Genomic DNA, 19925 nt, shown 5'->3' with positions numbered 1-19925 from the left:
TGTGTGTGTGTGTGTGTGTGTGCATGTGCACTGGTTTATGCTACATGTAAATGTCCCCACAAGGATAGTAATTCTTATAAGGGGTTACTGTTGGGTTAGGGCAGAGGTAGGCAAGTTCGGTCCTAGAGAGGCGCAGACCTGCAGAGTTCAGCTTCAACCCTAATCAAACACACCTGAACAAGCTCATCAATCCATTCAGGATTACTAAAATACAGGCAGATAAGAGTTTGAACTGTGCAAGACTGCGGCGCTCTAGGACCGAACTTGCCTACCCCTGGGTTAGGGGATAAAAAATTATGTTTGGTCAGTAAAAATGTAACAGAAGTCTATGGAAAGTCCCCACAATTCACAAAAAAAAAATATGTGTGTTGCTTTATTTATTTATTTATTTTTTTTTAAAGAGGGATTAGTGCAGTAATGCAGTGCCCGAGGGCAGGTCAGCAAGTTGATAATGACTTTATTAGGACATGTCACAGTACCAGCACTAGCAGATACTAAACAGTGGGATGGAAAATAAATAAAAATTTTTAAAGCAAAGATGTTAGATTTACAAATCGTGTGCTTCCAGGGGTTCTGCACCAGCCAAGCATCTGTAATTTAGATTAATAGGAACATGCTTTTTCCTATTATAGAAGTGAAGGTATTATAGAAAGTGAAAAGGTTGCATTCTTAAGCATACAAAATATATGCACATGACATAAACACACACACACATACAGTACACACACAGTGTGGCTGTTTAGGCATTAGATCATTCTTGGCTGCAGCTGCTCTTTCCTCTATTTTTTAGCATTTACAGGAACTCCTCTGGCCCAGAGAGTTTCCACTTATGTGTTGTGTGCCATTCATTGTGTGTGTTCTGTCAATGTTTGGATCTGTACCTGATTGTGATGTACATGTTTGAGTTGTTTAGATGTATGCGTGTGCATTGGTATGCTCTATTGTGCATGTAATAATGATGAGGAGGTGGAGTGTGAAAAACTAATCAAATCCAAATGTGTGAGAAGTTATTTAAACTAGACCCTTTTCCCTTTCTCATGTCAATCATTGTATCTTCTACAGGCACACAATTTGACTTCTAAATAACAGGGTTGTTACTTTCTTTGAACTTGTCAGCAGACATTTTCTTTCCAACACGCGTTACAGTTCACTATGCACAAGCAAAGTCAATTTTGTAGCTCCTGAGATTAAATATCATACACAAGGATGACAGAATTGAATCAGCAACCTTTGTGCTATCATTTTCACAGGCAGTACTGATATATTTCATCATTTACTTTACTCAATTTGCATCAACTCTGTACTGACTACTGGCTTACAAATGCACAGACTGCAGGCTTTGAAGCTTCGAAAAAATACAATTACCTAAGAAGTGGCTAAATGAGACTACAGAGGATGTCAGAGACAATAAACATCACATAAACAGGAAAATTAATTTCAGAAGTCTGCTTTTACAGCCTCATTGTGTTTAGAATTGTGCACTTGCAAACTATTCTAAATCAGACTTTCAGGGAAACCATTTTTTAAACACAAACACAGACACACACACACATACAATAGAGTTGTCGGAAGCTTGTGATGCTCATGCTGAAGACATGTGACCTTGGTGCATAAACTTTATTTAGTCACTGTGCTTATTTGGGAAAAAAATCCTGTTGGGTTATTGTCAAGGGAACCATGGTGATGCTAACTTCTGGACTGGCCTACAAAAAATACATCATCATTGCAGTGCTCTATTCTTGTATGTATGTATTTCAATATATGTAGACATTTTCTTAATAATTTACTATAGCAACGACCTCCGTGTGAGCTGCTGCTGACATCATAACCGTATCACAACCACGAAAGGCAGAGAAAATTTCAGACTGCAAATACATCATAGTCAGACATGGTAAGCTGATTGTAGGTTGCACACCTGTTGTAACCTCTAGTAAAAACATAACCTGATTTTAAGCCACAAGGTTAGTCCTATCTTCCATAAAAGTGCATGTAAATTTGGAAGAACTTAGAAAGCACTTACATTATCCGAAATATAAATACAACCGACAGCATATTCATCAAATGTAACGTTCCTTAAATAAACAACAGTCTTCATTATAACAATTTTAAACTTTAAATGAAGTCTCGCATAAACAGCCTCTAGATGTTTTCTTTTTTTTAGTTCCGACTACAAATACCATTACAGTTTGCAGATACTCCACAGCTGCACTGACTTAAATATGACCACTTCCCTTTTCATTTAGACCAGTTCTCCTCTACCTAAGGTCCTTTGTGATCCTGAGTTACCACAGTATGTTTACCTCTCAGTATGAAGGCTGTCTGAAGCACAGCTGGACCAAAAGGCTCCAGTCCAGACAGAGTAAAAAGCCTGCGGCTGCCTTGCAGCTTTCTTCCACTCATGGCTCAGTTGCATCTTGTTAATTTCTCATGGACAGTAAAGGGCCAAAACTCAATGGCTACTTCAGGATGTCAGAGTCAGTTTAAGTTCAGTGTCCAGCTGATCAAACACACAACAGAAAGGCTTGGAGCTCCGGATAAGGGGGATGAGGCTCAGAAAGTTAAAACCATATGAAGCAGAAGACTAGAAGAACTTCTCTCAATAATGACACACATTTACACTTCACACAGGGTTCGATCACCCTTTAAAGCAAGAGATGAGGTTAAAACTAATAGGATCCAACCACAGACCAGGGCACTTCAGGACAGACCACCAAAGAAAAGACCACTAACAAAATAACATATGTGTGCCACATTTAAAAAAAAATGCATGGAAATGTTTTTATGTTTATTTTTATTTTTTAATAATAAATCAGAAGACAATTGACCAGTTGTGTGCTTTTCTAAGAACTTCATTCTTCTGTTCTTGGGGAATAACATTCAAAGAATTGGATTGTACTTACTTTGCTTGTCAGAACTAGGGGATTTCCGTCCAACGTGATTAGGTGACGGACATCTTGTTGTAACTGGTGGATGGTGAAGACTGTCATGACCTTTAGTGTCTGTTGATTTGGTGACAATGATTTCAGGCTTTCTTGCTGATCCATCTGCAGGGCTTGGTGGCTCGCTTTTCCTGAAGGTGGTCTCTGGGAGTTTAGCACTGGCATGAGGAACGATGGTAGATGCTGAACGTGTGATGGGGGCAATTGTCTCCAGTGTCTTGCTGAAGGTGACTGAGTGCTTCTGCGTCTCAGGCATCTTACTGCTCAAGACATCTGGCCTCCTCAGCCCAAACCGAGCAGTGCCAGGACTAGAACACAGTAAAATTGTATCTAGTTAATTTAGATTGCATTTAATCCATTACACAAGCTATGACTAATTAAACAACAGTTATTTCTTCAGATTGGCCAAGAGTACTTATATTTCATATAACAGCAGTGTGATGGTTTGTATCACTTTTTCAATATTGGCATCATTCTGCTTGTCTAGCACTATTTTTGTTGGCAGAGCAGAAACAAACAAAAATAAATATAACAAAAATAAATATAATTTTTTGAATTAGAATTTGCCACCAAACACCAAATAGTGAATATTTATTAAGTTTAATTACATATAAAGCTAATATTTGAATCTCTTTTTATTTTATTTTGTTTTCAATATTTTTGCTCCATCGACAAACACAGTTTTGAATGAACAAAACCAAAGCAGAATCAGAGTAATTCACAGTAGTGACTGTTCCCAAATGCATCAGTATTTTTAAACAAATTGGTTAAGTGAAGATTCAGTGACACAAAAAGAAACCAACTGTGGTATAATGCATATTTTAATCCAAAAACAGATCTAAATCATCTTTAAAGAAAATCAGGGTTTGTAACTGTAAATATTGAGAAAACTGGAACACTTAGACTTGCAAGACCAATGCAGTTTTACACTTTCTTGTTATGACTTTTGAGCAATATTGAAACCAGTCTGCTAAGAGGCTAGAGTCTGGTCTTATTTTATTCTGTTTGTGAACTACAGAGCCACAGCACGACCACACAGCTGGAATTGCTAGACAATGCCACACAAGGCAATTTTGGTCTTTCCAATAAAATAAAGTAACTGACAGGGACATTGTGTCTATACAGTACATGTATGGTTTATGTTTAGTTTATACCTGGGAGAGCCTTCAGTAGATTTGCCATTGTTGTTGGATGAGATGTCAAAGCCTAGCTCTGTTCTACGTGACACAGGTTCAGGGGTTCGAGCTTTGGGCTTTGAGGTGTCAGGAGTCTTGGTACCATTGGAGCCCAGCTCATAATACCGTCCGCTGGTCGGTGACATGGCTGAACGCTGAACATTGGATGGTGCTCGCCGTGTATGAGGCGATGAAGAGTGCGAGGAAGAGTCCACATCTTCCACTTCAAATGAGCGTTTCAGGGCTGCAGGAAAATGACAAATTAAAAACACCTTCAGCTTGGAATTTATTGTGTTAAATTCCTAGATTTATCTTCTGTAGTTAGCACATGCAGATCTAAGCATCATATTCTAGAGAAAGATTTGAGGTTTAAAATACAAATTATCTAAATAATACAAAAGAAGCCATTCATTTGTACTCAACCTAACAATTATATTTAATAGTGTTAGTAAAGTAATGGAAAGCTGAGGGCATCCAGACTGCGAGGCACTTCGCCCAAACCCACAGCAAATATTCTGCAGATGGTAAGAGTGACATGGTAACCAGGGTGCACTTATTATCCCAGAAGAGTTATGAAACAACATTTTATTTTATAATGATTTTTTCAGTAGGGTGGAAGAGCCAAATTCAGTGCTCTGGCCAAAGACTGGGCCTAAAACAGCAAAAGTGTGTAAAAAAAAACACTTTATTAGATTTCATTGACTGTAAAGTTATCAAAATATTGGAAATCAGCTGCAATATAAGCAGAAATAACAAACACAATATATTCAGTTTATCCTTGAAATAATTACTATTTTATTTATAAAATTTACTTTTTTTTTTTTTTGCATCCTTTCCTCATCAATTCACACCTTATGCTAAAAGACCATAACTTGGATATGAGATGTTCAAACTTTAAATTGGACAGTAGAGGAATAAGAATTTAATTTTCATAATCGCTCATGCACTTATACAGAAAAAAATATAAATACATAAATAAATAAAATCAGATAATGTTCTTTTTCCTGTTATTAACTTATTGCCATGAAAATTTGTGAGGATAACTGTCCATTAAAATGACCAACCAGGCCTTTACCAGGCCAACACTTGCATTCACTGCTAGTGAGGGTTAATTTTGATTCCTTTCCATGATACTAATACAAATCTTTGTCATTGTGCATGTACTTACTGGGAAGACACCTTTAATCATGGTCGCAACCGCCTTATGAGTACAGAGAACACTCTATTCCACCAATATACAAAAGTGAGAAGGACATGGTCAGATCTAAACGTACGATCAGATGCATAACTCAGACAGGAAATCTTAGAATAAACCATAAGTGTCTGCCTCACAAGCCTAAAATAAGAAACAATCTCATATTAGGTCATAAGACATCACTAACATGGCCTGTTGTTAAGAGTGTGCTGTTTTTTCGTGCTTGTCTGAATGCAGATGTCCTGTTTGGTGGCAGTGCTAGCATCACTGTTGGAATGTTGAAGGTCACAGTATGTCCAGAGGAGCTGCCCTGGTTCTGTTATTTAATTAAGCATTTTAGTCGACCTTCTAAGACATGACGGTGGCCAAAGGCTTTAACCCTCTGAAGTCGATTAACGCGTATACGCGTTATGAGTCATTTTCTCCTGATAACACCGAAAATAACTTAAATTACACTTTCAGATTTGATCGTAAAGATAAGAGTAATACATCAATCGAATCTGTAAAGGGTCTCCTTTTTTTGTATACAGACATAATAACAACAATTTGTGCACTTATAAAATAAAGATAACAAACAAGGTGTGCTGTCTGCAACCTTTGTCTGCACTGAACTTCATTTACAAACACGTCTTTAAAATGAATTGTAACTCCGTGAATACTCAACGAATAGTCAAAATGTTGTGTGTGTACAGTTATAAGTGCAACTTCTTCATTCTTTCCTCTTTAATGTATTATTGTCTGCACCAACACTTGCTCATAGTCAAATCAAGCTCACCATGGACTGTTCACTCAGACAGAACAACTGGACATGCTTCACTTCTATGGAGCTCTCTCTATATACTGTATGCTTGATTTATATGCAATTGAAAATATATACAAATCTTGTTTCCACAAAATAAAAAACTCAAAATTATGAGATGAAAATTCTATTTATTTATTTTTTACATTCATGTTAAAATCATAATTATGACTTTTTATGTCATAATTATGTCACAACTGATTTTTCTAAAAATAATTAATTATACATTTTACATAATAATTATGAAATTTTCCTCAAAATAAAAAAAAATGTTGCCTTACCAATTATCTTCTGGTAATGGGCACTTTCATACAAATCAGTCTCATTAGAATGCAATATCTGATTAAGTTGAAAGGAAGCTGTGTCTGTTTGTGGATGTATGTTAGCTTGTGTTGTATGTTAGTTTCATGTTTACTCTTGCTATTCTTATAAGCTGGCTAAAAAATAGCCACTGACAAAATACAGGCCTACACCACTTCAAACTGCTTTGGCTAAAAAAAGCATCTCACAAAAATATATGATGTGCATTATGGATGCTGTTACTTGACCATGCAACATAATGGAAGAGAGAGGTAAAACTCTTGAGCTGACATTTATTTTGCTCTTTTAATTTAACGGCATTCGAATAAATTATTAAACACAAGATTTGCTAAAGTCTTGCAGCTTGATGGTAAAGCAAATAGCAGTCTGCATGAGTAACTGAATAAAATCTAAACTGCTCGTTTAAGTATCTTACTTCCAGTATATGTTTTTTAATCAAATCTGGATGTGTGAACATGGTTAGAATACAATTTACAGAATAAAAGAGAACACAAGCATGTCCAAACCACTCTGCACTGGATTCAAAACAACCCAATTGTTTATGACTTACAAGAAAATACAAAATACAATCTCTCTTAAGATGGGACAGACATTCCAGACAAAGAACCTTCCCTAGATAAATGTATGTGCATTTGCCAAAGTGCCTGCAACAGTCACAGTGCTTTTGAAAGTCCCATAAGAGATTCCCACACTCAGTAATGAACACAAACTCACATAAACAGTAAAGAATTAACAAAACATACAATATACAGTACTTATAAATACAGTATTCTATAACAGATGATTTTGTTTGTCATTCAGCACACACTGATAATCTGTCCTTATTTTTGTTTTCTTTGTTCAGCTGCTTTATGCTCATGTGAACAACTTGGAGTTTCTGAGAAAAACAACAGTTTGTTAACAGCTTCATTGGGGAAAATGAAAGGACATTCCATGATATTCATCTTCTGCTCTTATTACATGAAGGTTACAAAAAACATTAGACTGTATTGAACTGTATTTACCCTTACTCTTGTATTTTCACCTGACTTGCATTTAAAAAAATGATTTAAAAACCATTATAACACAAACAAGAGAAAGTAAAAGTGCAACAGACATTATTATGAAATATGAGACTTTCCATTTGTGAGGAAAATGTCACTTGTGGACGCTTGTGAATCATTTCATGTTTATAGTTTATTTTATTATTTGCCACCCATTCTATCTGCCCCGGGAGTTTTCATTGATCATCATTACTGCTGTTTACATCCCACCACAAGCAGACACCGGTTTGGATTTGTCTGTGCTTCACGATGCGCTCAGCGTTATCATAAACAAACATCCTGACACTGCCATTATCATCGCTGGGGACTTTAACAAAGCCAGCCTCAGGCAAGTTATGCCTAATTTTTATCAACATGTATCCTGTCCAACCAGAGGACTGAATACACTTGATCATTGCTACACTCAGTTTAAGAATGCCTACAAAGCTTGCTCACTACTGGCTTTCGGCAAATCGGACCATGCGGCCATTTTCCTCACACCGGAATATAAACAAAGGCTCGTTCATGATCCCCCGGTGCAGAGGGTGGTGACGCAATGGTCCGCCCACTCAAAAGCCATGCTACAGGCAGCTCGTGATGATGTAGACTGCGACAGTTTCGGGCAAGTTCATCTGACGTCAGCGAGTTCACGGATGTAACACTAAGCATAGTAAACATGCTAGCTGAAAAAGCTATGGATACAATAACTATAAGGACCTTCTCAAATCAGACACCGTGGATGGACAAAACAATCCGTGCAGCAGTAAACAAATGCACTGCTGCTTACAACGCTGTGCTCTCCAACGCGCAGTAAGAGCCACCAAACACTGATACAGGGGACGCATAGAGTCACATTTCCAGATAAATGGCTCCTGATGCATGTGGCAAGGATTAAGGACCATCTGTGCCTATTGAAACAAATCCTCTGCAGAGGTGAGAGCAGATCTGTAACTGGCTGACGAGCTAAACACTTTATAAAGCAATTGAAAGCAATCTAAGCAGTGCGAGTCTGCCGATCAACGCGTCAGGAAGCAGCAGCCAGAGCAGCGATCATCATGTGATCACATTGTCGGAGGATGAGGTTCGGAGGGCACTAAAGCGAGTGAATGTAATGAAAGCAGAAAGCAAACCTGATGGGATTTATGGCCGTGTTCTGTGGTCCTGCACTAATCAGCTCGCTGGTTTGTTTACATCCATTTTTAATGAGTCTCTTGCTACATCGGTGGTTCCCACCTCATTCAAAAAATTTGCCATCATCTCTGTGCCTAAGAACAATAAACCCTCTTGTCTCAATGACTATTGTCCAGTTGCCCTCATATCAATAGTCATGAAGGTCTTCAAGTGACTGGTTAAAAACGTCATCTGGATACTTTAGACCCTCTTCAGTATGCCTATTGGCCAAACAGATCCACTGATGATGGCACCTCTCACATCCTGCACTCTTCACTCACACACATTGACAAAAATAATGGGAACTATGTAAGGCTGCTATTTATCGACTATAGCTCAGCTTTTAATACTATAGTCCATATAAAGCTAGCTTCTAAACTCATGGACCTCGGCCTGAATTCTTCACTCTGCAACTGGATTCTTGATTTCCTCACTGGAAGACCTCAAGTGGTGAAACTAGGCCAATAAACCTCCAATTCCATCACCCTGAACATAGGAGCCCCACAGGGCTGTGTCCTGAGTCATCTGCTCTACTCTCTCTACACTCATGACTGTGTGTCTTCACACAGCTCCACATCTAGAATCAAATTTGCTGATGATATTGTGGTTCTGGGCCTCATTCACAACAATAATGAGACTGCATACTTGGATGAGGTAGAGAAATTAACATCATGGTGCCAGGACAACTGTCTCTCTCTGAGGGTGTACTCACACTAGGCACGGTTGCCATGAACCGGGCCCGAGTACGATTGTCCCCCCTCCCCACTCCCCCTCTGGCCTGCACTCACATATAGGGTTTCAGCATTCGTGCCGGAGCACGCTTACGTCATTATGGTGCGACGGTTTCGGGATAAACAGGAAGAGCGGCGCTCTCTGAACACAATGGAGTGCATCGCTCTGTTTTCTTTGTGGATAATTTTGTGTTGTTTGGTCCACAGCCTGTTGTTAAACAGATGTGTCGCCTTAGTGGCGCGAAAATTTTCACGTAATCGTGCTGCTCGTATGAGGATGTTTGCAAGGTACCAGCTGAAGTGCAGCAAGGACTTGACAGTTTTTAGTTTTTATGCGTTTTGCACCTCTGCCGTAGACCAAAGCGACCCTTTCCCTGCCATGTTGGTTTTGGAGCGTCGCAAAACCGTGATGCAAAGCGTCCTTTTCCGTGCTCCGGCACGGTTAGCGCTCACACTGCATGCGAACCGCGCCCGAGTCCAACTGAACCGTGCCCTGGCCCACCTCTTCCAAGCGGGCCAGGGCCGGCTAATCGAGCCGCGCCCGGGCACGATTCGGAGCACTCACACTAGTCAAACGAACCACGCTTTGGTGGTCAAACGCACTCGGGCACGGTTCAAACTGGCAGTGTGAGTACACCCTGAATGTGAGCAAAACTAAATAACTGATTGTGGACTTCAGGAAGAGACAGCAGCAGACCAATACACCTCTTATGATCAGTGGGACACCTGTGGAGAGGGTGAGCAGCTTCAAATACCTTGGTGTAAACATCTCAGAGGACCTGACTTGGACTACCACATTCAAACACAGGTTAATAAAGCCAGGCAAAGACTGTACCACCTGCAACATCTGAGGAAATTCAGGGTCTCACCAGCAATCCTGAAAACTTTCTATTTAGGGGCTATAGAAGGTGTATTGACTCCAGTCAAGACTGCAAAGCCCTGCATAGAGTTGTGCGCTTATCTGAGATCTGATCTGGGTCTTCTTTCCCCTCTCTCCTCAAACGCTGCAAAAGCAGAGCTGTTAAAATCATCAAGGACTCTATCCACCCCAGTAACCATCTTTTCACTTTGCTGCCATCTGGTAAGTGCTTCCGTAGCCTGAAGACAAAAACCGAGAGACTCAGGAGGAGTTTCTTTTCCCCCAGGCCATCAGGCTCCTAAACTCAAAACCAGCCTCTTAACATCTTCATGTCTCCACTTAATGTTCACATTATCAGTAAGATATTCTTTATTCACTACCTCACATTGACACACTGACAGTGTCAACCTGACAGTGTATCTTAATATTTAAGACTACAGTATAATGCACATATGCACATTGTACATTATCCCTGTGTATCTTAATATTTAAGGCTACAGTTTACTTTCATGCACATTATTTTGCGTCATATATTTAATTCTACAATATACATATTTTTTATATTTATTCTTATATTTTTATTGTTTATTTTTATTTCATTCTTTCATAGCTATATTTATGTATATTTTCATCTGTGTTGTATTCTTTAACAATTGCACTGTCCATGGAGCGGACCTGACTCACATTTCACTGCTGGTTATATATGCTCTATATAATTGTGTGTATATATAAAATATCAAAATGTGACGAATAAAAATTTTGAATCTTGAAAAATGCTACTGCATGAGTTGTTTTCCCAACTGTAATTTTGTGTCGTACTACAATGACATTTGTACATGTGGGTTAGGAAAGATAACTCATGTAATGCATGTATATTGACTGCTGAACATAATGCTGGACTGGAAAATTGAAATAAACTAGTAAGAATGGGAAAAGTGTTTTAAAGGAGTTTATTTTAAAAAGTATATGGGGTCAAAAGTGCTCTTACATGTAGTAACACCCATTTATACAATAATGCTATTTACAATAACTATTACCCAATTTTCTTGAGGGTAGTTCCAAATAAAATTTGCACAACCCACAGATCAGCGTTTCAGAAACGTACTCAGACAGCTGTTTGTGTAATAAAACGATTTGCTTTTAAACTTGGTTCATATGGTTCAGTGCTGTATCTACAGCTGTTTGGTTGGGACAAGTGTAGCCCAAGAGCTCATTTTGGCTTTAGTTTCTGAAGAAAAGCCAGAATGCTTTTGAGGGATTATGGGATCACTCCGTTTGTCCATCCCATGCACCTGGAATTAAAGTAAAAAAAATAGGAACCGCAAAGAGGAAATCTATGCCAGAACAATACGTATGCAAGCCTGTAGTGATTCATAGATAACCTATGATAAGCTCTTACTTCCATTATAATCTATTGTTCTCAGAAGCAACTGCTCTAAAACCATTTCAGAAATACTCACAAATAAATTCCAGGCTGAACTAAGTTTGATGCAACAGACCTACTGTATGATACACACACAAACAGATAACTGGACAGATGGCTGGACAGAGAGGAAAGGAAGCTTTTGTTAATGACCTGTATTCAGTTTCCAAAGTGAAAAAATGTTAATGCATTAAAAGCAGCTACATTATACCTTCAAAATCTGACACAAACTTCATCCAGGTGTGTTACCAGTGAAGTATTTCCTTATGCTCTCTGCATCAAGCAAGTCACCCATCAAAACAAATCCCAAATTTGAGGCCTCTCTTTGTAAAGTAAAGACTGAATATATCAGCTGTGAGTATAAGAATATTTCAAACATGAGCTGCTTTTAAAAGCCCAAAATGTATGCACTGGTTAAATATCCACTATTTCATCACAGAACACAACTACTTTTGAATGGTCATCAGTGGGAAAACCTTTTATCCTGCAAAATAGGGCTGTATTAGTTTGACAATAAATTTTTAAACCCACCATACTAGACACCCAGCAGATGTAAAATGAACTAAATGTAAACAAGCAATTTAGATTGTTTAAATAACAAATATCTAAACACATCTATATGGTAAAAAAAAGTTAAACTTTTGAAATCATTTGACCTGAAGTCCCTAAGCCTCTCTCCTGAGCAGTGCATAATCATACAATTTAGAACCAGGCCAGCATATGTTAAAGAAACCAACCTTCATTGGAGCTTTATTTTTCTTGGCTCTCTAACTAGGCCTCTGTGTTGAGGCTCATGGCAGCTTTAGGGCATAGCATACATAAAGATAGATAGACTTAAATTTCCAGTCCTTTCATAGAACTAAAGAAGCATCAGCTTTAATTAATTTTATTCCTCAGAAAAGGGCTTAGTAAATGGAGTATGGTGTCGATTACAAGCCAACAGAAAACAGGCCATCATTTTTTAAAACATTTATAATAATAATAATAAATATTTTGCAGACGAAAGATCAGAGAACCTATTGAAACCAAAGGGGTTATATGCAGCATTTGCCCACAAAGCATGCAAGGATGCACTTTTGGAAAGTTTACTAGTCACATAGTATGCCAGAGTATTTGTGTTATAAACGTTATAAAATGATTGAAAGAGACACAGTTGGGACACTATACAAATTGTGAGTAAAAAAAGAATGGAATAATTTAAAAATATCATAAATGTATATTTTATTCACAATAGAATATAGATGACATATCAAATGTTGAAAGTTAGACATTTTGAAGTGTCATGCCAAATATTGGCTCATTTTGGATTTCATGAGAGCTACACATTCCAAAAAAGTTGGGAGAGGTAGCAATAAGAGGCCAGAAAACTTAAATGTGCATGTAAGGAACAGCTGGAGGACCAATATGAAACTTATTAGGTCAACTGGCAACATGATTGGGTATAGAAAGAGCCTCTCGGAGTGGCAGTGTTTCTCAGAAGTTAAGATGAACAGAGGATCACCAATTCCCCAATGCTGCGGCAAAAAATAGTGGAGCAATGTCAGAAAGGAGTTTATCAGAGAGAAATTGCAAAGACTTTGAAGTTATCATCATCTACAGTGCATATTATCATCCAACGATTCAGAGAATCTGTAAGAATATCTGAATATCTGTGAATATCTAAGGGTCAAGGCCAGAAAACCATACTGGATGCCTGTGATCTTCATGCTCTTAGACGGCACTGCATCACATACTGGAATGCTACTATAATAGAGATCACAACATGGGCTCAGGAATACTTCAGGAAAACATTGTCGATGAACACAATCCACTGTGACATTCACCGTTGCTGGCTAAAACTCTATAGGTCAAAAAAGAAGTCATATCTGAACATGATTCTGATGCGCAGGCATTTTCTTTGGGTTAAGGCTCATTTAAAATGTACTTTAGCAAAGTGGAAAACTGTTCTGCGGTCAGACGAAGTAAGTTCATTTTGGAAAGCTGGGATGACGTGTCATCCGGACTAAAGAGGACAAGGACAACCCAAGTTGTTATCAGTGCACAGTTCAGAAACCTGCATCTCTGATGGTATGGGCTTACATGAGTGCGTGTGGCATGGGCAGCTTACACATCTGGAAAGGCACAATCAGTGCTGAAAGGTATATCCAAGTTCTAGAACAACATATGCTCCCATCCAGACATCGTCTCTTTCAGGGAAGACCTTGCATTTTCCAACATGACAATGCCAGACCACATACTGCATCAATTACAACATCATGGCTGCGTAGAAGAAGGAATTGGGTACTGAAATGGCCAGCCTGCAGTCCAGATCTTTCACCCATATAAAACATTTGAGGCATCATAAAGAGGAAGATGTGACAAAGACCTAAGACAGTTGAGCAACTAGAAGTCTGTATTAGACAAGAATGGGACAACATTCCTATTCATAAACTTGAGCAACTTGTCTCCTCAGTCCCCAGACGTTTGCAGACTGTTATAAAAAGAAGAGGGGATGCCACACAGTGGTAAACATGGCCTTGTCCCAACTTTTTTGAGATGTGTTGATGCCATGAAATTTAAAACTTTCACATCATTGCATTCTGTTTTTATTCACAATTTGTTTAGTGTCCCAGGTGTGAAACGGAAAAACCTTAATTACCTTGTACATTTAAAGTGAGTATTTGCACAGTGATTTGTCTGTAAGGACATAGTCTCCAGTAGCCAGACCTTCAGACTGACAGCTGAAGGTCTGGAATCCATGGCAGCTTTCTTTGGACAAGGCCCACCCATGAGACAACCATTCACAGTTCGTTTCATTCAGCGTCACGTTTCGGGGTGTGGAAATATCACCACAATAACAAACCGGTGTGTAAATCTCTCAGACGTATTTTAAAGATTCTATGCCGCAAACTTTAAGTATTTGACATACTTTTGAAAACCCAACTTTTAGTTGATACTGATAAATCTGTTTCTAGATGGAACGTTAAAGAACACGACACACACATCTCCCGAAAATCCTGTATAAATCAACCAATCTGATGATGACTTTGACACTCCTGAAGTGTTTCCACTTCTGTGTCTCATATGCATCAGACGTTTAGCCAATGGTCTGTGGGCATGATGTCTGAGGCTGAGACTAGTAAGGAGAGGGTAGTGCTGAGAGAATTCTGTGCTACTCTTTTTCTGAATCTCTCTGCCAAATCTGCGGCTATCCAAAGCCCTTAAACACCAGTATTTCTAAATGGTAAGACTGAGTTTTCTGTTATAAAATATCAGAGTAATAATTACTGACAGTGTGTTGGCTTATGTGTGTGTGTCTGTGTACACGCGCGAGGTTACGAGTCATTCAGGATATACAGCATACGCCTATTTAATGGTTCAAGACCAACACTTGAACGTTCAGTTTGGAGGTCACTGAATACAGGATGTTAACTTTAAAGGCTGTAGAAATTACACAACCATGTCATTAAACTGCTGGATGAGTGATTTTTTAGTTATCCATATGTAGTATATGCTTTCTGTGAAAGCACAATTTATGTGTATCATTGTAACTTGGCCATTCACTGAAAACAGTTAGTTACAATATTCTTCAACTATATTTTAAGTATTAATTAAATTATATATAAATAAACACTTATGTCCCATTTAATTGGTTCAAAAAATACACTAAAGTTCAGATAATAGCATTTAATAAAATTTATTTTAAACTCTCAAAATAGCCTCCTCTGATTCCACAGTAGAATCCAGAGTGTTATCTACATACATGTACTCCATGATCAGTGTTTCTCTCTGTGTGCTTGTTATTGTAACTATGCTAATGTGTTGACATGTAACATAATCTTGATTCTGAGCTCTGAGAGGAGACACAAGGGCCAAAAAGTTCTAGGATTCTCTGCCATATCACTTTCAAAACAATCCGGTGTGTTAATAACCATGGTAACCAATGTCCAAACCAATGGATATGCATAACCAGGAAGTAGCTCTGCCCACAACTTCCTCGATGAAGCTGAATTTACATTTCGGAAATCTGTTCTCAGCCCTGATAACAGACACACACACACACTTCAACACAACACAGCTTTACACAAATACAAAAAGCCTTCAACACAAAGACGAATGCCCTGACACTTTCACAGACTGTATCTCATTTTTTTAAGTTATATTGAATCTACAGTATGTATAATATTCTGATGCAGAACATCTCCAATGCCCCTCTGTGGTCACCTGTTAAACTGCATTGAATCTCAAATTCAATCCAGTTTTACAGTATTAGTTCATGATGTGGCATGTAAAATACATGGTGACATTCTGAAATACAGCATGAAGACAGAGCGATATGGTGAGCAAAACTAATGGATGAATCAATTAAACACAATATACAGTAGTATATCAGGGTGTGTTTAGGGCATGTGGCATTGCCAACCAAAACAGCTGATGTTACAGAAGCTCCAAAGATTTGAGGCATGCCACACAGCAAACCCCTCCCTGCACAGCTGCTATGAGATGTGATATAGACACAATATTTATGGGAGATTCTGCTGAGTAAGGTAAACCTTCTCATTGTCACTCACACACACATACTCCATTGAAATTCACTGGGAGTTGTCTACTTGCAGCAAGTATATTTCTTGTTTCCCTTCAAAGTGAACACTGACGTGAATAAGTTAACCTGTAAAATGTGTGTATTAACTGCATGTTATTGAAAAGAGAAAAATACTTGAAATGCAGACTGAGAGAATTTGAAATGAGTTACAAAGCAGAAACTAAAAAGAAGTTCCACTTCCTTATTGTTAAAATCACACCCTCAATCATGTGTTTTCCTTAGAAATGGAATCCACAATCCACATAGACTAAACATAATGATTTTTACATTTTGCATCTAGAAAAACTGATTTCCTTTTTGTAAGATAAAAACAGTTAAGCATAGGTAAACACAAGTGACAGAATATAGTTTATTCAGACCAACTACTGTACTGTAACGACAACAAACTACTTTGATCCAAACTCAACAGCCAGCCAAACACATTAACTGCGAGTACTGAGTGTCACACCTAACTGTGCCTGACCCGACCTACCTGCACAAAGCAGAAATTGCATTGTACTTTCTCTAAAGAAAAAAAAAAAAAGAATTGCATTGTACTTTCTCTAAAGAAAAAAAAAATGAACACATTTCAAATCAATTCATGAGGGTTGTCATTCTTAGCTGTCTTTTAAACTGAAAGAGAGAGAAAGATTTACTTACCAGCGATTCTGTCTCGCTCCATAGCTGGATTATGGCTTCTAACAGCCACATGTGGTTTCTAGCGTTTCTCCTCCTCTCCCTTTATTTGCAGACTTCCCCTTTTGCTTTTTCTGAGAGTTGCTCTCTCCCTCTCTCTCCGTCTCTCTCCGTCTCTCTCTGTTCTCTCACTTTATTCTTTCTTTCTTTCTTTCTTTCTTTCTTTCTTTCTTTCTTTCTTTCTTTCTTTCTTTCTTTCCTCTCTTTACTTCCTCAGGGTTTAGAGGGTTTCATTGACAAGTGAATCCAATGGAACTTCGGTGGCATGTGCTGATCATATGCCTTTATTTGATCGTCTTTAGTCTTTCTTTTGACCTCTTTTGACACTGAAGCTCTGTTGTGTCTCAAAGACGTGGATAAGCCATATGACTGTAAACAGCCCCATGCCCTCACATTGAATGAAAATGAGAGAAAACTTATATCACTGTTTGATACAGCTGAATTTGAAATGCAATATCTCCTAAGTCCAGTAGATTGTGCTATGTATTACAAGAATGAAAGTTACAATGTAAAATTAACTGTCTCCATATAGATTCAAAATGGCATGTATGAAATTATACTCACCCTCAGGCCATCCAAGATGTAAATTTTCGGTTAATAATTTTTTTAGGTGAACTAAACGCAGTGGCAGTCAGCCCATCATCTTCATGTCATTACTCAAAAGAAAATCATAATGATATATTACTTCAGACATAAACTTTACACATCTATGGTTAAGGTAGCATAGGACTTTGATTAGTGTATGTGAAAGACATCGGAATACATGACCATTTCCAAGAATAAAAATAAAAAAATTACTTGGAACACTCTACCACACTGATTAATATTCCTTCTGGGTCACTGATGACGCAGACAAAATAAGCCTATAATAATCAGGTTCTATAAAAAATAAATAAATAAATTATATATATATATATATATATATATATATATATATATATTGTATTTCTTTTGGTCAAACAAGTGTTGTTTATTTAAATCATCTTACAGGGTATAACACATGCCATGAAGTGATTCACCACTATTGAATACCAGTGTTGTGGGTAACGCGTTACAAAGTAACGTTTGGTTTATGGAAGTACGCACATTATTTTCAATTTGTCAACGAAAAAGAAAAGAACATAACGGTAAAATGCACACTCTGTGAGTGACACTTTAATAATAATTAGTTCGGCTATTAAGCGATTTGTCATTTGCCTGTGTGGCAGTGAAGGATTTAATTCGGTTTGTTATCATTTTTGTTTGACAGGCAGATGTTAATTTCTGTTAGATCGTTGGCTGGCTGATTGTTCATCATTTCTAAATGGATTTAAATCTGCAAGCCTGTTTAAGGTTGTGTTTACAAGTAAGCATACTTGTACTTTGATAACTGCATTATTTAAAGTTAAAGAAAAATCAGGAGTTATCTTGTGGTGCTCATAATATACAGTAGCCTAGGCTACCCGGGCTGGGTAGGTGCGAATTTTGATTAATAATATGTTTTGTGATAATAAATAAATAAAACGCAATGTGGAATAGCCTATTGTTGACTGTCTTTCCTGTTATTGTTATCCTGCAGTGTTAATTTAGTCGGATGACTGACGGGAGTCACGACTTCTAGGTGCATTTAAAGGGGCCGGGGGCTGTGTCTGTCATGTGTGAGCCGCTGCAAACGGCTTTTAATTTTTGGTAACGCATGAGTACTCTGACGCGTTACTTTTATGAATAGGTAACGCTGTATCATAACTGATTACTTTTAATTGATGGTAACGTTGTAACCTAACTAACTACTTTCCAAAGTAACTATACCCAACACTGTTGAATACAGTATTAAAAATCATTGTTTTAAATAATACATAACATAAAACTAAATTATCAAAGTTGACTGAAACCCTTCTAATCATATGTAAATCATGAACCACTGAGAAAAAAAGCAGAGTGTTAATCACACTAGAGGGTGACACCGGAGTGGATTTTCAAATCTGTCCCGTCCCAGTCCCGCTAACAAAAAAAAATCCTGTCCTGTCCCAATTCCATGAAAAAACTGGGGGGAAAATCGCAGAAACTGCATCTTGTTTGCTTTAATTATTTTACAGAAGCACTGCGTTTCATTGTTATTCAGAGTGCACACAAATAAACATAGAAAGATTGATTACTTTTATCTGTATGACCAAAAATGTATTTTAACAACAAATTCCCTCTGCTCTGACCATTTAATAAAAATCACTGATACCAGAAACACCGCTCCGCCTTCCTCTGTGGATAAAGTATTTCAGTGTATTTCATTGTTATGTTCATAACGAAGTCTATATTCAAATAAAAACAATAGTTGAATAAAATAAGAGTTTCAAAGTGCCTTAGGCTATTGTGTGCAAACTTTTTTTTATCCTTACCACACGCCAAACTAATAACATTGTCAGCATTAAAAGGTATAATTGCTGCTTACTGCTGTGAACATTTTGTTTGTGATGAAAATAACAGTACACTTTCATCATTTATTTTATCTACAGATGGATGCATTTCTTACATATTTCTGCTTATTCAAAATCAGAGACAGATGAAGTAGCACTGTAAGATTACATTTTTAAATGCATTACTGGGAAAGCGACTGTGTATGAATGTTTAAATCATGCTTGAACCCGAAAATATTCAGTAACGGAGCAAACTCCTTGAGAACTAGCCTGTAACTTCCCGCTCTGTTATTGCTGTTGTAAGATTAATAAGGGAATTAAGATCAATACAAAGGGGATTGAATTGCAGTTAATAAGAACTGAATTAGTAAGCAAATTATTCATAATTAATATTTAACACTTTATCAAAACTATTCTTCCACCGATAAATTGAGATTAGGGTGTTTTATCAATTCTGGACAAAATATTATCCCGTGGCCTACGGAAATAATATCATAAAATTATGATAACTGATTATGAGCAGGGAACAGAATCTTCAGTTTAAGGCAGTAACTTGTAAGCACACAGCACAAGACACTGGTATGTAAAATCAAACAAGGCTTTATTGAACTACTCTAATACACACAAACTACACTAACGAAAAC

At 37.7% G+C, this 19925-nt stretch overlaps 1 protein-coding gene across 1 annotated transcript in view; it reads right to left on the bottom strand.

Annotated features, from left to right (window-relative positions):
* The window catches only part of septin9b (septin 9b), a 50948-nt gene extending 33931 nt beyond the window's left edge, over positions 1-17017 (bottom strand). Inside the window, exons 1-3 of the mRNA XM_052558351.1 lie at positions 16856-17017; positions 4094-4358; positions 2901-3247 (exon numbers count right to left, since the gene is read on the bottom strand). Of these exons, the coding sequence (XP_052414311.1) occupies positions 2901-3247; positions 4094-4358; positions 16856-16877 (634 nt within the window). The 5' untranslated portion in view covers positions 16878-17017. The remainder of the gene's footprint in view (positions 1-2900; positions 3248-4093; positions 4359-16855) is intronic.
* Positions 17018-19925: the final 2908 nt, after the last annotated feature.

The sequence above is a fragment of the Carassius gibelio genome, chromosome B6, assembly GCF_023724105.1.
Source record: "Carassius gibelio isolate Cgi1373 ecotype wild population from Czech Republic chromosome B6, carGib1.2-hapl.c, whole genome shotgun sequence".
NCBI lineage: Eukaryota > Metazoa > Chordata > Actinopteri > Cypriniformes > Cyprinidae > Carassius > Carassius gibelio.
Note: the sequence above shows the minus strand (reverse complement) of the source record. Positions and strands in the feature narration are given on the sequence as shown.